At 44.3% G+C, this 27,261-nt stretch overlaps 1 protein-coding gene across 1 annotated transcript; it reads left to right on the top strand.

Moving 5' to 3' along the window:
* The first annotated feature begins 626 nt into the window (after window positions 1-626).
* Window positions 627-25,162, top strand: LOC149328652 (acetylcholinesterase-like). Its single transcript, XM_089561231.1, has 7 exons — window positions 627-664; window positions 9,515-9,736; window positions 11,947-12,293; window positions 16,147-16,437; window positions 18,365-18,632; window positions 21,800-22,164; window positions 24,823-25,162. Exons 2-7 carry the CDS (start codon window positions 9,524-9,526, stop codon window positions 24,962-24,964), a joined length of 1,626 nt encoding a protein of 541 aa, XP_089417357.1. The 5' UTR covers window positions 627-664; window positions 9,515-9,523; the 3' UTR covers window positions 24,965-25,162.
* The last annotated feature ends 2,099 nt before the right edge of the window (window positions 25,163-27,261 follow it).

Consider the following 27,261-nt stretch of genomic DNA (forward strand, 5'->3'; position numbering starts at 1 on the left):
AATTTATTTTTTTTTTGTAGGACGTAGAGGAAATATGTTCACGTGTTCACCGAAAGAACGACCATTCAACTTCTTTTCTGTATTTCCGGTTGCAACTACCGAGGCACATGCGAAACGCGTTTTTTCTTATCACCAAATACACAATACCCGCGAACAAAATGAAAGGATTAGCTATCGAATTTTCATTTCCGCTGTGCCACGCAGTCCTGCGCAGTAGGGTTTACGTATGGTTTACTATGACTCTTCTTGTGTTTTTATCTTGGTAAAACATGCGCCTTCTTTCAGACGACTGGCCCCATCAAACATGCGAAAGAGACACGGACGGTAAAGAAATGTGTGCGTGCGTCTTTGCCTCTTCGCTGTCCGTGTCTCGTTCGCGCAGTGCTTCCTTCGCATCTAGAATGGGCAAACTACCCCGACAAGTTCAACTGCCGATGAAAACGAGTCATCACTTTGCCTTTCGGATTTTTTCTCTCGTTTGCAACGCTGCCTTGGACACATGCCAAGCGTAATCAAACCGAAGAGGAAACTGGCTGTCTACCTCCATAAACCTGGTATATTTCTTCTTTATTCTTGGCCGCGCTATAGTTTTCCTTGTGTGCCGAGCTCATTGTGTCGGGACCGAAGGTCGCGCTCGGCTGGGCTCACTCTGTGCGTCGCAGTAGTAAGTGGATATTTTATGCATCCCTCCCGCTGCCAGTTAATACGTCGGGTGACATACCTAATGGCACTACCGTTGGTTAACAACCAGAGGTAAAACGCAACCTAGAGGTACTACAAAAGAGAGATATTTAGTGGTCGAAGAAAATGCGACAGCGAATTAAGCATAACTAGTTGAAAACGTCGTATGTACAGTTTGGTTTGTTTTATGGGGTACAACATCACAAAAATACTCAGGTTGAGTGACGTCGTATTGGAGGGCTCCGGAAAATTTCAGCCATCTGATGTTTTATAAGGTGCGCTGACATCGCCCAGCATCCGATCCTCCACTATTACACCTCGAGTCAGCAGCCGAGCGCCATAATCACTGAGTCACAGCGGCGGCTGTATGTGGAGTTCCATTTCGCCATCAAATATTCACTCTTAGTTGCACTAAAAACCGTAAAAAAGGCGGCCATTTTAACATTACAAATATATGTGCCCAGCCGCTTTTTCGCAACCTTCATATATGCTTGATTTGATCGGTGTACCCCGCCGCGGTGGCTCAGTGGCTATGGGGCTCGGCTGCTGACCCGAAAGACGCGAGTTCGATCCCTGCCGCAGCGGCTGAATTTCGATGAAGATGAAATTCTAGAGGCCCGTGTGCTGTGCGATGTCAGTAAAGAACGCCAGGTGGTCGAAATTTCTGGATCCCTTCACTACAGCGTCCCTCATAGACTGAGTCGATTTGGGACGTTAAACCGCAGTAAACTAAACTAAGTAAACTACGTTTGAACGGCCACTTTATGGAGATTTATATCTTCGTGCGCGAATTGTGGTACAGTGCATGCAATTTCATTTCACACGTCACACGTCATATCCTGCGCCCTTTCCTTCTTTGTGGGTCATCCCCACGCTGTGTCTTCAAATATGTGTTCGTATTATTCAAAGCGGACGCAAGACAAACTGAAATTCATTAAAAGTTTTGAAATCCGTGTAGCTGCCCCACACTTTAGCTGTCCCACAGTAGCTGTCCCACACATTAATCACTTCTGCAGCCCGAAGCTGAAAGAGCAAACTCCGAGCCTCATTTTACTGACTTACTCGAAATATGTTGATGCTGCTCTCGACTGTGCGTATCCCAGTTTATGCAGCTAATTAAAATGAAATTAATGTTACTCAGCCACGTCACAAAAGCAACGGGCGAATCGTAATGAAGGTATCGAATTGATGAGACGTGCACTGACTCACAGTTGAACACTTTTATAAACACGCTTTTGAAGAAATGGAGAAATGTGGTATGGTGCGCTGTATAAAAAGAGAGTGCATTCGTAACCTGCGATATGCTCACGACATAGCCGAGCTAGGTAACTCCTGGGTAGAATAGCAGTGCACGATACATGACGCGGACAGGAGCATCGGAAAATTAACACCGAGAAAAGTGAAAAGTGGAGGGGACCCTTAAGGTCCTCATTAAGGGTATGACGCGGTAGCATAGTGGGTTAATAATGGGCCTCGTAGACACAGAGGTCGAGCACCACGAGCACACACACAAAGCGATGGCAATGCCGCTCAACACAACGGTCAGAAGTTCGTCGTCGTCTTCGCTTGAACAGGAACTTCTTCGTCGTTACAATAATAATAATAATAATAATAATAATAATAATAATAATAATAATAATAATAATAATAATAATAATAATAATAATAATAATAATAATAATAATAATAATAATAATAATAATAATAATAATAACAATAATAATAATGGTTTTATTTGCGCCTAATGAATACATGGCGCGGGAGACTCGCAGTAAAAGCTGTCACAGGCGACAGCTTGACAAAGCCGGAGGCCCCCCTATATACTTGATAGCATCATAGGAGCAATGAAACGGCATGTCTCATCCAAAAAAAAAAATCATAACATCTGCAATTACAATCACTGAGAAGAACTACCATAAAATTATACAGAAAATGTGTTAGCATGAAGCTAGAAAGCACTTACAAAAGCAATGGAACATTCATGTGCGGTGGCAATGAGTTTAGCGAAAGTAACAGATAAATTAAGCACATTTTTGCTTCAAATAAAATTATTTCAGGCAAATTCGCATATGCAGAAGGTCATTCCCTGCTTTACATTCACAGATCCCTGGGAGTTCTCATATCCCACCTGGCGCACTGTTGCAGCGGTTAAGATATGCGCCATTGCCCTGAGATGTCAGGTGGTCACAGCAGTGGGTCTTGTGCGGCCCATGGTTACTCTTCCCGAGCGAACAATTATTAATTTAGCTGCCACCTGCCATGGTGTGCAGTTTTCTCACTATCCGGTGGGCAGGTTGTGATGACGATGCAAGGTCACGTGACCTAGGTGGCCCAGCTACATCCTAGGCGGCTCTCTCGGGGACCACCTGCGAGATCCACGGCCGCTATTTTTGGCTCACAACGGTGACAACGATAACGCCGGATTATCGAAAAAAGGGGCCTCTGACACTCTCGGGTTATTATACAAATGCCCGCAAGGAAAAAAAATTACCGCACTTAGCGAAGTATTGAAAGCCCCCAAGGGAATGCATCTCTTCATCTAGTACGGAAGGAAGAGTCCGTAGATTCCGAACACAAGAACGCAATAGCCAAGACCATAGCAAACGATTGGAGTGCATCTGGCAAGGGCTTTGAAGGCATGAATAGGATTTTAATGGTACTTCTCACTGAGAAAGTATTTAATGTTATCTTAGCAATAGCCCAAATTGAGGCGGGAACTTAAGGGCGGAAGAAAAGGCTGAAATTCAGTCGGCGGCAGCGCAGTGAGCTCTGGAAAGAAAAAAGAAAGGTGTAGCGTAAAGACAACTGGATGAGAGTAAAGTTAGTGATGAAACTCGATTCAGGGATGTCCTAGCTAAAACTGAGAAGCATAAATGGGAATCGCCATTGACGTAACGCGAAGAGAAGAGATCCTATGGGCAGTGAGGAAAACGTTTTGAATTCCAAGAGAAGACAAGCGTAGTTGGGTGTGGCCCAGTGTGTTGTTTGCGAATGGCTTTAGGAAGTTTGTGGGAATAAACTGGCCACAGCTCGTTCTGAACAATACAAACAGGAAGCATATCAAAGAGACCTTTGGCTTGAAGTGGATGTACACAAGCAACTGCTGGTGGGATTCTTCATCTAGAAATTTTGAATTAAACACGGTATCTACAGTTTTATAATTCGGGATATGTATGCTCGGTGTAATACTACAGATCTAAATTAAAGATTCTTTTTTCAGTACAGAATGATGTCGGATGATGTTTGGTCTACTTCAAAAGTTCGTAACTTAAAAAGTAAAGTCAAAAAAAGAAGCGACAGGATACGCATTGCGCAAAGAACTCTCTCTCTTTTTTTTCTAATGCGCTTTAGATGCGTCAAACAATTCTCCCTGTTTTGTTTTTGTATTTTTGTTGAGAATTTTTCGGAGTAGCGTTTGCAGACTGGTATTTGTATTTTTTTTGCATGTTCTGTCCTAAATAGGGTACACGTTTCCTTAATATACTATCTGTGACAAGTTACTCCTTCACAGTGTAAACAAAGGAGGGGAAAGCATCAAGGTGCCTGTCTACCTGTCAAAGCGTTCATCACTGGCGGGGTTTAAATAAGGTCTTCACTTCGAGGAGGAAGGTTCGCTGAGGGGGAGGAGGACATGAAGTGGAAGGGTGTTAGGATACGGAGGGTTAAACTTGTCCAGGCATGATGGCTGCTAAAGAGGATTAACCGGTTGACTGGCAAAACTGTGAAGAGAAAAAGGCCAGTTCAGCAGAAAGGAATCAGACATTGTGGTACGTGGGGAGATAGCGAACTTGGTCTTGAAAGCCTGCGTGTCCAGCCGAGATAGGTTAATTTGTATGACTAGCTGCGTTGACCTGAAAAACTCAGGCAAAGTAACTACGCAGCATGGCCGAGCGAAATACGAACGGGGGAGGGGAGGGGGGGGGGAGAAAAAGGTGAATTGAAGGAAGAAGAAAAAAGGCGGGCTTGTTCACTGGAATCGTCAAAGACAGGGCAAGGCGGTAGGAATGTGAAAACTAAAAGCTTCTGAGAAATATTAGAAGGATGTGCAGTGCATGTGTAAAAGCAGAAGATGAAAAAATCGTGATTGAGGAGGGAAATGAGGGGTTAGAGCGGAGGGACAGTTATCTTTAAGGCAGGAGACAAGAACGAATTATCTAACTACCCATCAATCTCCCTTTCGCCGATTCTTTTTTTTTTCAAAAACCCCAGTGAAAGTTATAACTGAAAGAACAGAGAACTCCTTCAATAAATGCTTTTTATTACCTGACAGTCTTTTTGGTTGTTAAAGGACGGTCCACAAAGTCTGTTTAACTGTTGCAAAAGGAAATTATTTTAGGGAGTGTTCAATGCAAGAATACAACACTAGGTATATTTGTATCCTTTGGTAAGGCGTTTAATCTCTCAATATGCAATATTACTTCACACACTAGAAAAATACGGTATCTGCGGATAGTGTCTTAATTTGTTTAGCTTGTATTTAAGCCAGCGAGAACTGGCTTGCTTTATTGATGGTAACCGATCTGATTTAAAACCTATACAATGCGGAGATCCCTAGGGTAGCTTTCTGGGTGCTTTTCTTTTTAATGCTTATATTAACGATGTTGTTCAAACAGCCTCTGATGTTATATATGTTGTGTATGGGGATGACACAAGTTCTTTGCTCACTGACTCATCAACAGATAATCTATTGAAAAGAAGAAACAGCGGTCGTCAGCCCTTAAAAAGGTGGTGCCTGTCATATGGACTTGTCGTAGATAGTAAGAAACCTAAAGCAGTTTTCTTCCGACCTTTCAAATTTACAGTAACTTTGCCTGAATAGAAATTGCCGACACCTTTAAATATTGGGCGTCATTATTGATACCCACATGAAATGGGCAGTACGCATAACGTACATTGAAAAGAGAGTATCAAAGTTTGTTGGTGTTCTTTGCATTTCTAGCTCAGAATTTCCTCCAAATCTAAACCTGATAATCTACATTGCAATATTACAGTCTGATGTCAACTAATGCCTTTTCGTCTGAGCCACCTCGTCAAGCACTAAAAACAACAAATTACTATTGCTGTGAAAGAAAGCGATTAGATTAACGGCCGGAGCCAGTTACAGAGCCCATACTGCCTATATTTTTCCTTCAATACAGTATTATTCGTATTTATGTCCTCTTTGAATACCAACTGGTATATTCTCTCGGGTTCTCTACTCCCATAAAGACTGCTTTTCTGCTCTTCTCTCGTTCCTTCCTAAATTAAAACCAGAAGAGAAATATGTCTTCACCCGATGCAGAGATAAACGGGTTCTGCCACGCATACCAATCACTTATTGAAGACAAGCGCTACAGTTCTCATTGCCTCATTTGTTGAAAACATTTACCACAAAGGGTAACGAAGACTATACTTAACCTCTCGGGGCATTAAAAGTTGCATTTTGTTAGTTGAACCGAGAAGCTTAAAGTATTTTTCTACTCTTGTGTTTCAGGGTACTCCATTGTTATTTTTTTCTGGTGTTTTTTTTCTCCTATTTGCATATATTGTTTGTGTATATATGTAGGATCTTCTATGTCAGGATAGATGTATATCTTCAGAATGGCTGTCTACTATCCACGAATCATCATTTCATGTGTCGCGAGCCAGAACTCGGTTCCCTGTACTGCGTAGTTCGGTCTACCTTACCTTCTTTTCAAAGTCGGCGTGAGTGGGAGAAAAATAAACCCTGTGTATTTTTAAATCAAGACCCTTAAAAAGCCGGCTTTTAGACTAGCACATAATGAGGTTTTTTTCTAGTAAAAAATGATGACGCATGCCATTTGATATGCCAATGCTCGTAGGCATTAAGTGCTTTTCGCGGTCTGCAATAGCTGCTAAACATAATGAAAAGGATGATAAGATTTTAAAGAATGCACTTTGACATTATTGAGGTAATGATGCTCTAGCAACCTCAGCTGGACTAGGTTCTAGTTGGATGCCTGAAAATAGCCGGTCGAGTTTTAAAAACCTTTACTTTGGAAAGAGAGATAGCTTTTTAAAGCGTCCTTTTTTAACCAGTTACGCACTTCTGCCCTGCATCATTTTAATAATGTCGAAATAGAAAACGACCCGATTGAAGCTGTTTGTGAACGATGTCCTAGCGTACCTGTTTGCGCACTGTGGATGTTGTCGGTTGATGTAATTGAGGTGTCTTCTTCCTTGTGTTCTAAGTGCTCAAAGATTGCATTTTTATATTGTTTGGCCGTTCTGTTACATAGAGCAACAAACCACCCCAAAAAACGGGCTCAAGACTGACTTAAGCATAAAAGATAGAGATTCTAACTGCTGTCATTTCAATTTATACCAAACGTGTTTTGCGACTATAGCAACCTTCCCAATCAAGGCAAAAAAAACTCAATGTTCTAAATCCATCTTTTTTGTAATCTTAGAGAGATGGTTTGCCAGGCACAGCGAAAAAAAAAATTGCGGCATGTCGGAATATGCAGGAATACGAATTCACAGGAATACGAATGTATTGTTCATAACAAAACCAAAGCCTTTTGTGACTCACCAGACATATTTTCAATACAGCAGCATATTTTATGCATGCGTTGTGTTCTTTTTGCTTTCAATTTAAAGATTTAGGGGGAAAAATAGCTAAAAGAGGTGAATTTTGAGTCGCTGTTCTTGCAGGGAAGTTCGATGCCAGCGTACAGAGGCCCACTAAGCCCTCGGTAAACGCTTATAGTTTCCGTGCCTTCCATTTGGCGCCGCGTAGCGCTCTACACTGAAATCACCTAACGAATTTGTAATTTTTGATATATGCCATGGGTTTTCTACGGCCGTCGCAAATAGTTGTTCCTTGGGAAGAATCATTTTTAAGGTCAGCTTGTTATTTTCTTTTATTTCTCCTCATACTGCAGACCATGCTTGGTCCAACCAGGGGGGAGACACTTCAAATAGTATGGAAAAAACACACTAACCTGCACAGAAACTTGCTACTTACAGGCCATTCACTACTCACAAGTAGCTACAAGGCATGGCACATAAAATTGAGTGTTAGCTTGTCGGGAGGTAAACTGGCACAGTAAAACAGTTCCAGTTCTTTAAAAAGCGGCAAAGAACGTAAAACATAAATCTTTGCGTGTGAAGTATGACAACAATTGACGAGAGTGGTGGTAAGGTCGAGTGCTTCCATACAGTGGAAATTAGTCGATATGATGACGAATCAAGCCCACGTTCAGGCTCAGTGGTGAGGACTACAAATCTAAATAATTAATTTCGCTCAACGGTATGAAAATATTGACATTGCATTATTTCTGAGGAAGAACTAGTTTTTTATTAGGTTCAGTACACAAACCTAAATGCTTTCATTGCCGTTTTTCAATCTTCTTTATAAGTCATTGGTATCAGATCCCAACATACACAAGCGTATTCTACTTTTCGTCTTGTCAAAAAGTGTAACAAATGAGCTAATTTTGCGGTAAAAATTCCGAAGGCTGTGCTTCCAGAAGAAGTTTTCTCAAGACCAAAGAACAGATATTGTCAGCGTGGGTGTTCCAAGAGTGATTGTTAGTAAGGTCGCTAATTCGTATTTGACCCCAGAAACTACCTTTATCGATGAAGATCAAAGAATCTGAGCGCGTTTCATAGTAATGTATCGAGGCATGAGCAATGTAGAAGAGAACAATATTGCTCGGATTCATAACCATGCCCTGGCGACCACACAAATTTGCTATGCTAGCAAGGGTAGCATCGAAGTCAGTTTGAATTTGAGCAGTAGAGATTTCGCAAAATAATATCCTGTCTTCGCATTCCAACAGGGTCTGGACTTTTGGACAATATTCGCGAACAATTTTTTTATTATATAACGTAGACAGTGCGTATGCGAGAAAACTTCCTCCGGGGCACATCAGACGTAACAGGACATAGCCGGATGGCTCCCGCCTAAGAAAGACGTATTGTCTTCGGTTTCTTTGGTTTCGCTTACATGGCGATTGCTTTTCAGATTTTGCATCGATGAGCAAATGCCGGTTACAGAAACCACCTTGCTTGCTGAGAACCTTTCGGGGCTCAATAGCTTTGGAAAAACTAATAGTTTAAATTAGTTTCGTTTTATTGCGCAAAGTTGAGTTGGCTACTGGTACTGTACAGATGCCGCTAATTACTAATTTCCAGGAAAGCTGGGAACGAGATGAAGAAAGCGCCATTTGTGTGCACTTTGCCGCATTGCGAGCTATACTTAGTCACCTTGTTTCTGTGCTGTTGCCTGTCTTTTACTAGACCTACCTACAGTAAATGCCAAATGTTTAAAGGAACTCCCGAAAGTGATATGCATTTTTAATAATGAATTACTCACTGACCTCTCCGCAGGCACAGCCATACGGCTACAGAGAAAAACCATACACTTTGCACAGAAGTCTCACAGTTAAGGACAAATGTGTCCTGGCCCGGGTTCTAACCCGGGACCAGCGCCTCACCGGAGCAGTGGCTCTACCAATTGAGCTAACCGGGACGGCAAGGTTATGGTAGGGCGAGAGCGAATTGATCAATAACTCTAAATGGGAGCAGTGTCGCTCAAGTATAAAGGGGAATTTCCCAAGGTGGAGTATGAATATTCTGACTTCTCTTATTTCTGCAACGAGGGCTGCTTCCCGAACACTGTGTCCAGCTTTTCCGGCCACCTCTTCTCGCGTATGGTTTGCGTTGTTCGAGCACAGTGAAGCTCTGAGTATGCTTTGGACAATAAAACCATTCTTAGCTTAATGAAGAGGATAATTATGTTCACAGGAAAGCAATGGAGACAGCCGTAGAGATACAGAGCACCACTGTAATCTCCTTCTTAAAAATGATTGTTGCCGTTGCCTTTCAGGAGGCGAGAATGACCATCAGCATGATCGGACCTGTAATGCTGGCGCTTGTCTTAAAGGCGCTCTTATGCACTGCCTCTGACGTTCAGCGCACCACCGACCTTGGCCTTGTGCGCGGGCGCAATATTGAGGTCTTGGGTACCACCATCGAAGAGTACCGCGGCATACCCTACGCGCAACCACCCGTCGGAAAACTACGCTTTAAGCCCCCTGTTCCTGCCAAGGTAAACATAAAAAGTTCGTTTAGAGTGATTTTGTCGAACAGCCTTCCAAAAGTGGCTATTTAATTTTACTCAATATTTTAGGCACATTGGCCTTTTCGAAAGCGCACTGTGTAACTGTTTTTCCATTACCGTATATTATGTTACTTTCATTAGTGCCGCTTTTTTTCCTGCAGTGGTTTTGAGGGTCCTTGACATTTCAATAGCAGACTATTTCCCGTTAAGTTCCCCGTAATTAAAGCAACTCGAGAAGATAGGGCGAATATTCCTAAAAGTTCCTGGCACAATAACAATGTCATGGTTGTGCGACCAACTGGCCGAGCATGGTTCATGTGGAATACCGGTTCTGGATGCGATGTTTTAGGTTGGCTTACAAATACGGCCCTAAGCTATTTAGGACACGCGGGCCGCAGATTGGCAATTCTGTAGAGTTCGTTATTTGAGCAAGGGCACGAAGATGAATACGGAAGCGTAGAAAAATTTGCCCTCCCCTGGCAGCGCTTCTACGTGGCTTGCCGCTCTGCGCGTCCGTTTCACTGTACGCTAGAAGCAAGCCAGCTTTGTTGAGATCTATATTGTAGGGTATGATGGTGTTATCACGTTTACCAGGCATGCTGTGGATGTATCCGCCGTGCGTGCACCTCATCGACTTATATTTAGAGGTGTCAACTTCTGAATAAACCAGTTGTTAGTTTCCGTTCGTCCTGTCGTCTCTTCTCTCTTCATGTCGTCTTTTTTTGCGCATAAGCTTTCATGGCATTACAAGTACTGAAGGTAACATGCAAAAGCCCTTTACGGCCAAGGTTCACACATTAAAGTTCTTATATCCGAGGTGCCATGCGGAGGATTTTTATCTGCGAACATAAAACATAAAAGGGCGTTATAGCCAAGGTGGAATACATAAGTTTGATATATCCGAGCCAATATCCTTAATTACCGTGTTTACTTACAAAATTAGCAATACTCCCATCCAGAGTGTTAGTCAGTACAAATCCCTTGGTCTTATTTTCACACCCAATATGTCATGGTCCAAACATATAGATTTCATGACCACAAAGGCACTTAAAAAGTTAGGATACCTCTGTCGCACAGTTAAAGCTGCTCCTAGAGATACGAAGCTACTAATATTTAAATCGCTAATCCGTCCGCTACTTGAATACGCCCCCCCCCCCCCGTCTGGAACCCGCACAAACAACGCGAAATTAACGAAATCGAGGCAGTGCAGAAGAAAGCCGTTCACTTCATATGCAACAAGTTTGGTAGAGATTTTTCGCCTTCCACAGGACTTTCATCACTAGGCCCGCAACCACTTTCCTCTCGACGAAGGCCTGAGTCTTTAAAATTTCTGTATTGCATTATTAACTCTTCCTGCCGGACCTCTGCAAATGATTACCTAATCCCTGCTGAACCATCTAAAACTTAGAAGTCACCACAGGCTAGACATAATGCCTTATTTTGCCCGCACGGACACTTTTAAATACAGTTTCTTTCCACGTGTAACCGAATGTTGGAATTGTTTACCCGGTTCTACTCGCTCTCTTTTTTTGGAGCTGTTCTTAGCGGCTATTGAATAGGTTTCCCGTTTTTCTTGCATTTCACTCATACTGTTTCAGATGTTCGCCATTGTTGTGCTCCATGTTTTTCTACATTGTTGTTCACACCGACCCCTGCAATAGCCCAATAGGGCTGCAGTATGTATAAATAATAATAATAAATAATAATAATTCATATGGATAGTCTTATCAGTCCACTCACAGCCTATCCACTGGCTAATCACAGATGGCGAACAACATTTCTGATCACATAGACCCTTCACATGTTAACTCATTACCAAATCTTGAAGTCCTGTTGAGGTGCACAGAATGAACCACGTGGAAGCTAAAAAAACCATTAAAAGTATACAACTTGTCCAGCTAATTATGCTCCTTTAATAAGGCATTATAATCGTCTTCCTGCTCGAGAAAGGCATCGAAAAGCATTGAGTCTCTTGTCACCCGTTAGATTCAGCAAGACAACGAACAAATGTCTGTGGCTGATAGCGCTCAAAAAGCCTTAGGTATTGAGTGAAGGCTTCTTTCTCTTCGAGGGACTCATTGCAAAGTGTCTGATCTAAAACATGCACACCGTTTTTTTTCTACAAACAAGAAGAAAAAAAGTAATATTTTAGGGAAAAACGAATTTTTTGTTTAACATCTGTTGCTCGCTCCTACAAGGCATGGGAAGGGACGCTGGACGCTACCAGCCGCCGAAGCGGCTGTCCCCAGCCATTGGAGGGGCTGCCCTTTACCGGCGACGTCAAATACGGTGAGGACTGCCTCCACCTGAACGTGTGGACACAAAAAGGAAGTAGGAACGCGCCGGTGCTGGTCTGGATCTACGGAGGCGGCTTCACCTATGGCTCGGCCTCATACGACAACTACACGGGCGCCGTGATCGCCGCCAAGACAGGCTTTGTCGTGACCTCCATGAACTACAGGGTGGGAGTGCTAGGCTTCCTCAACGCCGGAAGCCCGGAGGCGCCCGGAAACATGGGACTCCTGGACCAGAACTTAGCGCTGAGGTAAGCATACGAGAAGTCGTATTTGTTGTGAAAAAACCCACGTCGTGGGACAAATCCTCCGTCATGGGATGGTTTTTTTTAAACCCATGACGCAGGATTGGGCAGCTTAGCGAATAAATGCCGCATACAGTTATTAACACTCATTTTTTTCCATCAGCCCTTTGCCTCTTTGTTATTGATCAGGCATATCATTTTCATACCCACGGTGTGTATACAAAGGTAGGGAAGTGTAGTGGTCATCGGGGGTGGCCGAGGTGTAGTTTGCGCCGTCCCCTGTTACTGTGCGCACTTTCCATATCATGCCGCTTCGAAAGTGTCTAGGCTGTGAACATTGAAGGCCTTTATATTCAAGTAAACGGGCCATCCACGCCAGCATGTCGCATTGCATAAGAGACTTGTGCGATTGGGGTAAACGCGCGTACGACCTAGCGCCTAGACGTTCTGCAGGGTATGCGCGGTATCACAGCCCATTTATAGTGACGCTTTAAAACGAAATCAGTTTCGAAATAAGATTGCATATCTATACTCGTGCAATGAAACTAGTAGCTCTTGGCAAAAAATGACAGGGAATGTTTAAAACGATGGATTCAGTGTTAAAGCATGGGCTTTTTTTTTTTCTCAGGACTGCTTTTACTGATTTTACATGCATGATTGACTGAACTGAGGCAGACACATGATGGCTGATTCAATTCTCCGTCCTTTTTTAGCCGACATGCAAAAGATGATTTTGCTCGGGTCAGAACCTCCGCATCCGTGCTAGGTAGAGGACAATGATGAGCAGGCATTGCCGCGGGACGGAGCGCTCGCGCTAGTCTTTCTGCGTAGAAGACGACTATGAGCGGGCTGTGGTGCGGGACAGAGCGCTCACGCTAGGCACATACTTAGCCCATACACGCAAGAGAAGATTTTGTGAGGTTCTTAAGGCCTATATTAGTGCTTTTTGGCACTAAAATTACGGTGTCATTCGTGTACAGCCTGCACCCGCCAGAAGCGCCCCCCCCCCCCCCCCCCCCAAGGCTTCTACCCACTTGAAACCCGTGCAGCAGCGCAATTAAAAAGCGAGGGTGGTATCGAATCGAAAGACGCAGTGGCAAAGCGAGATCCTCCTTCTGAAGCATGGCATATCTGCAACCTCCCTTCCGCACCCCCATAGTCTTCATCCAACGCCACCCTTGAAAAACACTTTCACCCACTTACGTAAATTTAACCCTTCAGAAAGGCCAACCTTCTCCTTCGGGCTTCGCCTGATAGTAACAGCCACTGCTAGAGTAAAAGCACCAAATTAATCATTTGGGGTAAATCCAACTGCTTTCGCAGTTTTCCTGCACCAAGCTTCATTATCGTCCTGTCAGTTTTTTTTCACGGTTTTTTCGATACTACTTGGCTGTTGCTAACGAATGCCTGCCTTGATAGTGGTTCTGCGAAATGAAGATATAATTTGGCTAGTTTGAGTTACTTGTGTTTCTAATATAAGGACCGAGATCCCACCTGGACACCCTTCCCCTCCCCGCAGCGGTAACTTCAAGTCGCGTATGTTGCAGTGTTTTAAATATAAATTGGCTTTGAAATGATGTTAGGTAAATTCAATATCTGTTCCGGAACGTACAGCAAACACCGTGTACAACTTTCAAAACTTTTGTTTACCTGCAATTCTATGCGCCGCTCCACAGCTGTTGCCCCCATCCCCTCTGAGCCAGCTGTTCTTAGTTAGCTGTCAGCAATGTGTTCACTCTTTTATGCAATCAAAGCATAAATATTAAAATATTCGGTTGGTACAAAAAAGGAGAATCTAAAGGCTAAAAGTTTGGTTTGGCAACACTAAATGCAGCTGTGAGGAAAATTTAAGGGCATCTAATGTCCCACTCTTGCTAGGTAACTGGACCGCGCCGTAAGGTAAGGAATTAAGGAGGTCCTAAGAAAAGAAAGAAGTCATTTCGTTTAGGGCGCGGTATTGATTATGAACGTTTTAGGTTCTTAAAGCTGGTCTGATATCTCACAACAAGGGCGCCTGTTTAAAAATGCGGCAGTCACGACAAGGATTTAACCCCTCGTCTTCGCATCCAGTATTCCAGCGGTATACCCCGTGAGTGAACGTGGTTGGTAGTCATAATTCTAAATTTTTCATGCACTCAGAAAGTTGGACAAAATAGCGAATGAGGAATAAAACAGTCAATAAAGAGTTATATAATGCTTCCTTAGTTAGCCCTGATTGGGGTGTCTGCAGCGGTAACCTGCTAAGCAAAAGACATGGAGCGGTCGCCGCTTAATACTCGATTTTATGATGGTTTAGCGGAAGTATCCTCTTAGCGCATAAGTTGAAAGCACAAAACTGAAAGGTGAATTTTCTGTACAAGTAAAAACGTGCGTGTATTCAAAAGACGCTCAAAATGTTTCAAAACAGGTTTGGTTTGGCTTACTGGGGTTTAACGTCCCAAAGCGACTCAGGCTATGAGAGACGCCGTAGTGAAAGGCTCCGGAAATTTTGGCCACCTTGGGTTCTTTAACGTGCATCGACATCGCAGAGTACACGGGCCTCTAGAATGTCGCTTCTATCGAAATTGAGCCGCCGCAGCCGGGATCAAACCCGCGTCTTTCGGGTCAGCAGCCGAGCGCCGTAGCCACTGAGCCACTGCGGCGGGGTTCGAAATAAGAGAATGCTTTGTTTTAGCAAATCACGCTCTCTTTGGCTAATACTGACTGCTTTCCTTGTTCTATTGTCTGAGGTTTATCAGTTTGTATGGTTCGTTTTGTTCTCTATGCGCGAAGGTCATCTAGGGCCCGGAAATTTAGGCACTTAAGAACCCCGAAATAGGCAGGCATCTATAGCTCTAAAAAATATTGAAATAGGCGCTATAAAGCAAAAATAGGCGCTTTGAATAATACTCTTTATTCAGAAGTACAAGGTTTGTAAGTCAAGCACAGAGCGCACGCAGTTCTCAACTGAAGCAATAAAGCGCATTCTCAGGTTTTTGAACTTGAAGCTCCTTCATTTTTCACTAAGCATAGCTTTGTACTTTAAAAGGCTTTTGATGACATCACATGAACTTAGTGACGCTAACCTAAAACATGAGAGTTTATAAAGGAATTGTTTCTAGGAACCTATTTTTTTTCTACCAATTTTTGCATCTTCGTAGAAGCAATAGCGCCCTTTCCTTCAAGTCCGTGATGTGCTGCTGGTACTTCTGCCACTACCTTCAACAATTCATCTATTGAGAGTCCAGCCTTTTCCAACTCTGTCATCCTTTCCGCCAATGTTGAGAAGTTTGCACTAATGTAGGTCAGGTCTATTTCCAAACTCGCCTCTTGCTCCGCTTTGAGCTAAACACTTCGTTACACTGCGTTCAAGTTACAATTCGAGAAAAACGTTCGGCGAGACCCGCACCTTTTGTGCGTGCATCGGCGCGAGCCTTTCACCATACATAGACAGATGTCTCTAAATTGAAAAACGGTACCGAGGACCGAACTGCCGGGTTTAGGCATTTATAGGTAAACAGTGCGGTTAAATAGGTAGTATTTCCTAAAAAATGACAAAAAGGCAGGCAAGTGCAAAAATCCCCCGGTTAGGCATTTATAGGCATGTTTAGGCAAATGCCTAAATTTCCGGGCCCATGTTATTCGCTCATGCATGCGGCAAGAACATTCTCTTCGTGTTCATTTACAGTTAATATCTTACATAGGACGTGACATAACACTGAAACGCAGATAGATGTGGATGCACACATACTCATCGGTGCTTGAGTGCATTTCGTTACTGTGTCGCAGGGCTTGTAAACATACACCTACACAAGTATTCTGACAGAGAGAGACCTTTGAATCCAAGGCAAAACGGCGTTTCTTTCTCCTCTATCTGCAGGTGGATCAAGAACAACATTGCGCATTTCGGCGGAGATCCGTCACGCATGGCCCTGTTCGGAGAGAGTGCGGGTGCCATTAGCGTCCACGCTCACATGCTGTCACCCCTGAGCCGAGGGCTGTTCCGGAGGGCTGTCGCGATGAGCGGTGTGGTCAGCGCGCCGGACGTCACGGAGTCTGCACACGAGAGCACTGCCAAGGGTGACGTCATGGCCGCCATTCTCGGCTGCCACTCATCCAACAGGACGCTTTCGTCCCATCCCGATGAGGTCCTCAGTTGCCTACGAAAGCGGTCAGTATCCGAGGCCCTTTTTAAATAACGTAGATTTTGGAAACAAATTCGTGATATTCATGCCAGTGGCTAAAAACAGCTCCCCTGTGTATCAATCTCGGTGTTATATCTGCGATAAACATTGCTGTAATAGCCTCCCAAGGTATATTTTTACGCCCTAATTCCGAAGACATACACAACGCCGCAGATAATATGGATGCGCAGGTGGTTGTCCTTTTTGAGGTACTGCTGGAAAAAAAAAGAGCGCTGAGACGAGGGACAAAGAAGGAAGAGGACAATAGGACGCGCGCTGACTATCAACTGAAAGCTTTATTAGAAACAACACGCAATGTATACTCCATCGACAACCAAGAGTGTTCTTTCTAATAAAGCTTTCTGTTGATAGTCAGCGCCGGTCCTGTTGTCCTCTCCTTTCTTTGTCCCTCGTACAGCGCTGTTTTTTTTTTTCAGCAGTATGAACCAACTAGCTCAACTCTCCGTTTTATTGAAGCTTTTTAAGCTAGTTCGCGGCGGCGCCCCAACGTGGCGTCGATTACGTGAACTTGCCAATACTTCCAGGCGCGTCGTAATTTACGGTCTGTTTCTAAAGCACATGAGGATGAAATCACGGAAGTCGGAAATCGAGTTAAGTCGCTGATAATACTATGTTACCAACTGTAAGACAACGGGATTTCAACGAGTACTTATTTGATGCAATTTCGCAGTTTTCTTGCTCAGTGGTCACCACCGGAGTAGCCAGTGGGGGTGTTTCGCTGTCAGAACGCCCCCCTAATTTTTCTGAGCACTGAAACCCCTCCCCCCCCCCCTTCCTTTCGACCTTTTTTTCGCCCATGCTATTTACCTACCATACACATGTACTAAAATGAGACGAGTATCGCTTTATTGTCAGAAATATTGATCTACTACGTTGTCGCTGCTCTATAATAGGAAGTGGAAGTTATTGCAGAAAAGAATCACTGTTTTTTTCCGTCGTAATACGAATAGCAGTCCTTCTACTTATGGGCGCTGTTCATCATTTTAAACATACCTTTTCACCTCAGCCTACTGTTTCATGCTTTGGATTATCTTCATACTATCATAAATTCTCGCGGAAAGAAAAAGTGCTATTTTTTTAAACGTCTCTGTGGCCGAGCCAGGAGGACTTTTATGGGGTAGAAGTTTTGACTATTGCTGGCTGGTTGGTTTATGGGGTTTAACGACCCAAAGTGACTGAGGCAATCAGAGGCGCCGTAGTGGAGGGCTCCGGAAATTTCGACCACCTCGGGTTCTTTAACGTGCACTGACATCGCACAGTACACGAGCCTCTAGAATTTCGCCTCCTTCGAAATTCGACCGCCGCGGCCGGGACCGAACCCGTGTCTTTTGGGTCAGCAGCCGAGTGCCATAAGCACTGAGCCACCGCAGCGGCTTTTGACAAATGCCATTCGTTCGCAGTTGCTGCCTTATTTGTGGATCAGAAGCTTTTTTATCGCATAGCATGTGCGAAAATTGCAAATAGCCGCAATTTTTCGTTCGACGCTTTTTTGTGAGAAAATAAATGTTCTTTACGAATCAAGTCCTCGGAGCCTGCGTGCACTCGTATTGTTATGTAGATATTACAGTGAACGAAAGAGCTAACCCTTCGTTTTAACAAAGCAGAGAAATTATTATGATATCATTTAGGTGCAGCTTCCATTTCTATGTAAATTTTTCTTACCGGGGCTGTATAACACCGTTAGCACGGCCGAAAAAATATTTCTGGCTACGCCACTAGTGATCACACTAGCACCACTGAACAATCTAATGTGCATAAATACCGAATGGTGTTGCCCTTGCTCTCAGAAAACATTTAAAAACAAAGGAGAGCCTCATGGCCGGCTGTATCCGCGACAGTATAGCTGAGTGCAGACAAAAAAAGTGGCTCCTCTGCATTCGTTCACCGTTGCAGGTCGGCCGACGAGCTTTTGCTGGCTTCGTTTCAAGCGGTGCCCGGAAAGCTGTTCCCCTTCCTGCCTACGCACCATGATACTTTTTTGCCCGAAGTGCCATCCGTAGTCGTCCGTGACGGCTCTTTCGACGCGGGCGTGGACCTCCTCACAGGAGTGACGTCTGACGAGGCTCTCACACTGTTCATATTGAAGGAACCCAAACCCGAGCTTCTTGCCGAACATCTGGACAACGTTGAGCGAGAGGAGCTCAAGAAGGCATTAACCGAGGTGAGTCGTAGTTGTGCATTGTTGGTTTGTATACTAACAGGTTCAGCCCTGTAGATTGGGATTCAGTGGAGTGCATCTAAAATGAAAGGTACAACAGGAGAAAAATACAATAAACGAAGGCTGGCGCATTGGCTTTGTGTATACGAATATACAGACAGGGTATCACGTGACATCAGCGAAGGCTTAAAAAAGTAGCACACGGCTCATGGATAACTAAAACTGCATATGATTGCTGTTCAACGGCGCAGCTCGCAAAGTGCTCGTTTCAGATCCCGATGGGGTAGAACTCATTCTAGTACATTCTACTACGGCACATCTTTCTCTCTTTCTTCTTGTAATCGCACCTTCCTCCCTTACACATCGGTGTGGTGGAAAATTCCAGCTGAGAATTGAGTCAGTTACGGCGCTTGTAACTTCTTAAAAACTTCTTTTGAAACAAGTTATAAAATCCCAACAATACAGTTATTAGGCAACATAAATGTTGCATACTTTCAAATATTGATTCTGCAGGCAAAGAGCCCTTTTAATGTATAGTAGGGAAGATTCGCCAACATTACTTTCATTTTTTTGTTAGCATACCTTCTGCGTGTTGCTTTTCTCCTTGAAGTAAGTTAAGCCGGCGCTATATATAAAAAGGAGCCACTTGTCACCACATTTGCACAAACATGTTTTAGCGTCCTCTCGTGGGTCCTAAAGGAACGGAGCGAACGCAATGACCGTAGCAGCGCGTAAATTTGATGGCTCGCCCATTCATATAAAAAATTGGCAGTGGCTTAGCCAAGCTAGGCCAGGATATACAAAGCGACAGCAGTTTCGTCTACTGATATTTCGGTAGCTACAGGCTGTCGTTGTCGTTCAACAGCTTGGCGACGTCTCTTCTCAACACGTTCCTCTCGTCCTTCGGGTGTCTCGGCCGCCCGCTTAGCCTTGCTCGCCCCGTTTTCACGCCGTCGGTAGGCCTTGTGACGACTTCTGGATCTGAATACTCAATTTCACGGAGCCTGTACCGCTGCCGTGACGAGAACGGCCGCTCTTATTCTTCCACGGTGATCGTCTGAGGAGCGAGGGGATCACTTCTGGCTTATATCTCAGCAGCGCGACGCGCCTCTGCTCGTGTGCAGTGCAGCAAACTGCGGCGTGCGGCGCACACGTGTGGCTGCAGCTGGTTGCCATGGTAACCACGCATGCACAATAGTGGCCTTTCCTCTGCTCCGCGAAATGCGCTTCTGCTAGCCTAGTGTAACTTTCGCTACAAAATGGACCAGTGGGGAGAGTTCGTGGAGATGTATAGTGTGTATAATGCGATGCGTTAACACCATATTTCGCGATACACAAGGCGGCCAACCTGAGGGGCCAAGGGGGCCCCCTCAGGTTCGCGAGGGAGCTAACCTGACACCTGCTACCCCGAGCGCTTTCATTGCAATTAGTTACATAGCGTCCCTAAGCCAACTTAACAAGGACATCACCGAGGAGTATGAGTTTTGAAACCACCGTAGTAGGGTGGAGTTTGAGTAAGCAGACGCACGTAAAGGAATTAGATAGTCCGCCTTTGCATTTTTCTCTGTAACATGAGAAGATCGCGTACAAAACACCTCCGATACATCGAAGAATCAGTGCGACCGCCAGGTTCAATATAAATGGGCTCGACTGTACGCCTAAAAAGTAAAGAGACAAGCTTTGAAAATAACAAAGCTGCACGCTTAATGTTCTGTCTGGGGGACCATTCTCAATCACAGTAAGATATATATGTTACACGCCAGTATTTACACTCCCTATAAAGGGCCGGAAAGTGCTATTCGTCTAGGGTGAGGAAAGAATAACCAGGATATGAGAAAAATGTGGAGACGAGAAGAAAGGAAAAAACTAAATTACATAAGCAGAAACACCTTCTTGCTCTTGCGTAGGCACATAAAAACGCTCACAGAAATCACACTGCTCATATATGTACTGTCGCGATACAAATATTACGGGACTCGCGTTGAGGGAAAAGCTCTACCTCGCTACGCCGTCGCTTGGCAATGTTACCAGCTGACAGAACATGCACGTCCTCTCATATATTCCCGTCTTCAAGGGACTGAATTACGTGACTGCTTTGAAATAATATTTTTCCTTCATACTCGTGTCCCGTAAACTTTTTATCACGATTGTACATTGGCTGCACTCTCTTCTCAAAGCATACTCGCACGAAACCTTACGCCTCTGGGTGGACGCACATGCACGCGCTTTCACGTAGAGCGCAAGTATCAACGTCATAGTCGATTTACACGCAAGAGCCTTAGAGCGTGCGTTCAAATAAGCAGTGCGCGTTGTCAATCTGGTTGAGGATTGGTCGCGAGGGTGGTCACGACACAAGTTGAGCTGTAGAATGAAAATGGTTATAACTTAAGGTAAATTGTGACCATCAGTTCGTAGCAATGAGTGAAATGTCGATATGACTAAGGAGGATCTAAGGTAAATACACTGTGCTTGAAAGAAAATTGCTGCCATTAGTTGGGAATCAAACCCATGACGCTTGGGCAGGGAATCTGGCACGCTATCTCTAGCCAATCTATGTGCGTTCATTCGACTTTGCTCAAGTTAGACATTGTGCGTCTGTGGTCTATAACCTGGTGTGGTACGCGTACTGGTGTGTGGTAATGAGTCTGTGTAGTTAGAACTAGGCACTAGTTAAACTAAATTAGCAAATAATCGTTAACCCTGCCGCGTCGTGTCCTTATGGCGGAGTTCAAATGTCCCTTCAATTTTCTGTGCCACGTACAATGCCGTTTCTTGAGCACGTAATGGGTCACATTTTGGAACGTTTCGTCAAACTAGCATCTGGGACAGCTGTCGGAGTCCAACCCAGCGTTGTCTTGCAACACCTTGTAACGTATCCATTCCTTACTCTTCAATATTCCCTTCTGCTCACAGCATAGCGATGGACTTCGTTCCCCGAGTCTTGATGGCAAAGAATACCTAAGGTAACGATGCCACTGCCCAATATACATCACGTTTCACTGTGGGTCGGTGCGCCACTGCTGAACACTTTCAAAGTAGATATCGCATTTTTTTAAACGAATTCTGGTACTCACTTCGCGCCCTAGTGATGCATTGAATAGTGAACGAGACAGTCACTAAGAATAACCAGCTGAGTTAAAGCTTAAAACCACGTTGCTTGCATCCTGCAGGGGATCTCTTCGTGGTTGAAAGATGTGCCGTCCTCGCTGTTGAAAGATGATGCGAACGAGACTGCAAGCAAGGCTTCGATTCGGCGCAAGTTCTTCGGCTACTTGGGCAACCGACTGTTCGTGTGCCCCATGCATTCTGCGGCCGCTGCCCATGCATCTCGCGGTGGCAACGTGTACACGTACGTGTTCGGCCACTGGCCTGCCAAGAGGGCACCACTTTCCTGGGCTGGTGTAGGCCACGGTATGGACCTTCCTTACACTTTCGGGTTGCCGTTCCTGGACCGGGACCACGTTAACTTCGCCGACCAAGACGTCGCGGCGTCTGAGAATCTGCTCAAGGTGATCGCCACGTTCGCCGAGAAGGGGTGAGCTATGTTCAACCGTCGGAAACCCTACTGCCGTTGTTTTTTATCGTTAGATCGACAACTAAGAATTCCCCGCTACTAAAGATCTCGTCTAAGCATCATTCACATGGAAGAGCGCGAGCAGCTTAAGAAGTAAGAGAAATAGAAAGAAAAGGAAAGAAACTGTTGGGAAAACGAGAGGGAGCAAAGAAGGGGAAAGCATTTGCCCCCGAACCGCGCCAGCGTGTCTGCCAATGCGAGAATTGTTTGTATTGTTCAGTACAGTGGAAGGCACTGTCGGTTGATGCCGCCCTTCTTTAGTGCTCTCCGAAATGCAAGTAGAAAAGGTTGGCCTTTCTATCTGGGCTGCGTTCGCAAGTGGCAATCGATGACCTCCGCTTTTCAATCCGAGCAGGAGGAGCATAAAAATTTGATGGGGAGGGTGAAAATGTGGAATGGTGTTTAAGAGAAATGGTGAAAGGCTGACAGGCTGGCTACAACTCTGCAATAGAAATTTAAGTGGTCGCTTTTGATGAGGATCCACCTCCTGCCCCCATGGGCACTCCAAGCTATGCTGAGACAGAACCTTTAAGATGGATGGCCTGAACATAATTTTTTTTTGCTATTAAACATTACTGGGCAATTGAAAAGGTTCACTGGTTTATATGGGTCGGTGACGTTCTTTAAAGTGCATTTATAAGCAATAAGCTTGAAAAAAGGACAATGGCTGTGGTGCCCATTTCTTCAATTCGAGCCTCTCTCTTTCGCGAGTGCCTGTGTCAGGACCATTATTTAAAAATTTTATTTCGCAGTAATTTAAGCTGACCGTCTTGCTTATTTGTCAAAGGCAAAGGCTGAAGTATGAAGCCCGTAATTCGCAATGACACTTACACAGGTATGTGCAGAAATATAAATGATCAGCCGTTCAAAATAGACTTTCTTTTCCAAAATACGTGCGATCGAAATATCTCATTGGATACAGTTTTCCTTTTGCTAATTGTAAATAGCAAATCAGCCATAGTACTACATACAGCTTTTCTTGATGCCCAACCCATTCTATCGGTTACCTGGGACGTTTTTCCACATAATCACGTTCAGAACATAGGAAGAAGTGCGTTTTAAATAGAGATATCTGGAATGCAACTTGATTTGAGGTTTTTTAGTTCACCTGAAGTTTAATTTGACAGAACTTTTCACTTTGGTTTAAGGAAGACGATAGTGCTTATTTCTGTGAAGCTTTTAATGACTGTTCAAACCCATTACCAAAATTCCAAAAGTTTCAGAAAGGACCCACATAGCGGTGCTTAGTAGTCTAATATTGCAGTCCATGGTGCTTACCAATATTTGAACTGAAGATAAAGTAAACACATTGAAATTTTGCATAACGCGTTAAAGTGCATTTCAATTCCGGCTGATTATGTTTCATTATTCCAAGCTTTAGCATACTCGAGCTTTAGCGAAACTGGTTTTTTTAAGCCGCCTATTTTAAAGGTTTGCTCTTTTTATAGCACTGGAACTGATTTCACTTTTTCGCAGGACAACAGCTCGCTTCGGAACCAAAAGAGTAGTGACCGCTATTATAATTCTCGGCAAAAAATAACTATTAACATGGGTTCCCGAATTTTCTCCCTCATTCTAGCAAAAAAGTATCCGTGAAGAAAAATCTTAGCGCGAAAATCAGTATTTTAGTTCTGCTCAAGCAGCAGGAATATACTAAAACTTCATTAAGAGTCCGAGTGAAAGGGTTATTTGTTGTGAAGGAAACATTCCTTGAGGAGGGAAAATTTCTGCTTTGTGAAATTGCAATTTTAAAGTTTGGTCCAACAATAAAATTATAAAATCAGCCTAGTGTATAGTCACCAACTTCTCTTCCTTAAAGATGTGGTGCGACAATGTTTTTCCCGGATCGATTTATCGATTCATCATCTCTTGTTCGCGGCAGAGACATGATAATTCGTTCTTGCTATCCCAGAGTCGTTTTCATCATGATTCAGTGCCACAAGAACCAAGGCATCTGATATATTGCACTCGCTTCTGCAGAACTCTTGCTTTTATTTCACGTACTCGCAGCAGAACGAGGCATTCCTGTGTTCGCAGCGCATCTATAACGCACAAAACCGCTGGATACCTTCAAATTAAGAACTATGCTTCCACGAACTTCCATCCATGAAGTTGACAAAGGATAACAATAGTTATCATTCTTATTGAATTTGCTTTTAACTTGAAAACCAAATTTTTACACGTTACCTATCTCAAATTATGCTCATCATAAAGAGCTCATTGCCGTCGTTTAGGAATATTTTTGAACGGGTTCCGCCTATGTCATGAGCACATCACTTGGAGGACAGGTTACTTGGGGATTTTTGTCTTTTTTAGGACCAAACACAAAAACGACATCTTTTTGGTTGCGCTTGGCTACCTCCCTCATTAAAACCTGGTTGTTTGCTGGAAGGTTTGCGCAATCAGATCAGCAGTGTGTTGTTGTCCCGATTTCTAGTGCTGCTGATTAGAGTGAGCCTGAGGACTCTAATTATCATGGTAATCGGGCATGAACAGCGCATCAGTACTAAAAATAATATAAGTCAAATCGATTACAGATGACCGTAACCAGAGTTATTGCGGCTGCTATAATTCAGTTCCACTGTCCTCACGAGACGTTTTCTTAACAAAAATTTTCAGAGTGCCCGAGTACCCAGGATCGCCTGCCTGGCCGAAGTATACAGCCAGTTCACCCACTTCAATCCTGCTGAAGCACGACAACGCCACCAAGATCGATGGCTTCCGCTCTCAGCAATGCGCAGTCTTAAGCAGACATATGTAGGTGATGCTGGGGTGGCACGGGCAGCGAACGACACTTTGATCGTACAAGTTGATTCCGACCCAGTAGTACTCACAATCCTTCACGGTACTTTCTATTCAACTTAAGAAGGACGATTGTTCGGTCTAACTCTCTGTCCTGTCAAATCATATCTATGTTACAGTTTTGTAAATAGTATTTTTGAACGCAGTGAGCGGTTACTATTTCGTTTCGTTATGTAAAAGGGTGCTAAATGGTGGATACGCTCACACGTCTGGCGCTTCCAACCTAACCCTTCCTCATTCCTGTAAATAAAATAAAATGTACTCTACTCAACGACCAACCCACTGTCTATCATACGAACGACTCACTGATTCAGACATTTGTGATATATAGCAAGACTTTTGGCTCCCACCCCAGCGAAAATCCTGAAGTCGACTCAGCTTTGGCGACTTATCCAATCGCGCAGTTTTTCGAACAATTGGCATGCCGCAGCATGGTTTTCATTGTGCCCAGAAATCACTTCGCTGGCTGCAAAACCTATTCACTTTCAGGTTTGGGCGGCGGTAGGCAGCTCCGGCATGGCTACACTGTACACAAGCAGCCCGTGTAGTGTTGCGAGGTTCGACACTATAAACTCAAACTGGGGGTCGTCGAGGTTGCAAAAGGCTCCGCACAGGTTGCTGGGGGAGAAAGCAATGCCTCCCGATTTTCTTACTGCTACGTGTGCCGACGGGCACTACTCAAAATCCCCTTCTGTACGTCTTGCGTCTTAGTCATTATCGGAATCGGCAGACAATAGCAATTTCTCGTTTGGCGGGCCACGGCGCAATACGACTGCCATGCTGTTGCGTGCCACAGGTTTAAACATAGGCAAACAGCAGACCCGATGTCGCATAAATGCGCACGTTTTTTCCATCATCCACCTCCAGCATAATACAACGGAGCTCACTACAAAAAAAAAATGTTAGAGATCATTGCGGCGCCCACATTGGATAAATGCGTAAGCATGGGTTTTCAAACTTTGCTCCACGCTTCGTTTTGAAATTGGACGCCAAGCTCCACCAACACTTCCGGTCAAGTAGTGCAACGCTTCCGACGATTTCAAATTTGGCCCACCCAATTTTTTTGCATTTTGTGCCCTAATTAATCAACTAATTAACCTACCTCTAACCCGCCATTTACGGTACGTGATTTTTTGATGCGTTATCTGATGATGCCACTCTTTTTTACATAAACCCATTCATTCAGACGCAATAGTGCGGACAAGCTCGTGGCAACACGAAACCGCCCACTTTTTGGACGTTTTTGGCTTTAAACAATTAACTAATCAACCCATCTCAACCCCCCGATTTCCCGTACGGGATTTTTTGATCCTCTGCCCGATGGTATCATTCTTGTTTGCATAAACCCATTCGTTCGGACGTAATTATGCGGACAAGTTCTGCAAACATAGCCATAGAGTGCTTACACGTTAAAAAACACGCAGAAAGCGAGAACAACTAAGTTCTCAGTGTCGTATAGTTGTATAGGTTCTAGTGCCTATACGACTAAGTTCCAGTGTCGTATAGGTTATAGTGCGTCCAGTTTCGTGGTGCCATAAGAATAGGCTCTAAACCAAACGGCCGTAAACAGACTAACACTGTAAGGGAAACCCTCATCGAGAGCGTCCCGGGCTTCCTTTTGCGATGTTACCGCATAAATAAATTATTTTTGTCGAGCTGATCCTACATTTTCTATGGTCAACATTGCCTAACAGCTAATGTCAAAGTAGTGGGTTTGTCATTTTTATAAGAACACGCCAGAAGTGAGTGGTATGTAGAGAAGAACCGATAACACACACACACGCACGCACACACACACACACGCACGCACGCACACACACGCACGCACACACACACACGCACGCACACACACACTCGCGCGCACACAGGCACACACACACGCACACACACACACACACATACACACACACACACTCGCGCGCACACAGGCACACACACACGCACACACACACACACACACACACACTCGCGCGCACACAGGCACACACACACGCACACACACACACACACAAACACACACACACACTCGCGCGCACACAGGCACACACACACGCACACACACACACACACACACTCGCGCGCACACAGGCACACACACACGCACACACACAAACACACACACACACACACTCGCGCGCACACAGGCACACACACACACGCACACACACAAACACACACACACACATGCACGCACGTGTATGTCGTGTTTTTTGTAATCTGTTTGCTTTTGGTGCATTTATTTTAAAAGCAATCATG

Source organism: Amblyomma mixtum, chromosome 9 (assembly GCF_055824585.1).
Source record: "Amblyomma mixtum isolate Tamu chromosome 9, ASM5582458v1, whole genome shotgun sequence".
NCBI classification, from domain to species: domain Eukaryota; kingdom Metazoa; phylum Arthropoda; class Arachnida; order Ixodida; family Ixodidae; genus Amblyomma; species Amblyomma mixtum.

Coding starts and splice junctions, on each gene's coding strand:
- LOC149328652 (XM_089561231.1), top strand. CDS start 9,524: ATGACCATCAGCATGATCGGACCTGTAATGCTGGCGCTTGTCTTAAAG. Junction 12,294..16,146: donor GACCAGAACTTAGCGCTGAG/GTAAGCATACGA, acceptor CTCTATCTGCAG/GTGGATCAAGAACAACATTG. Junction 22,165..24,822: donor GCCACGTTCGCCGAGAAGGG/GTGAGCTATGTT, acceptor AAAAATTTTCAG/AGTGCCCGAGTACCCAGGAT.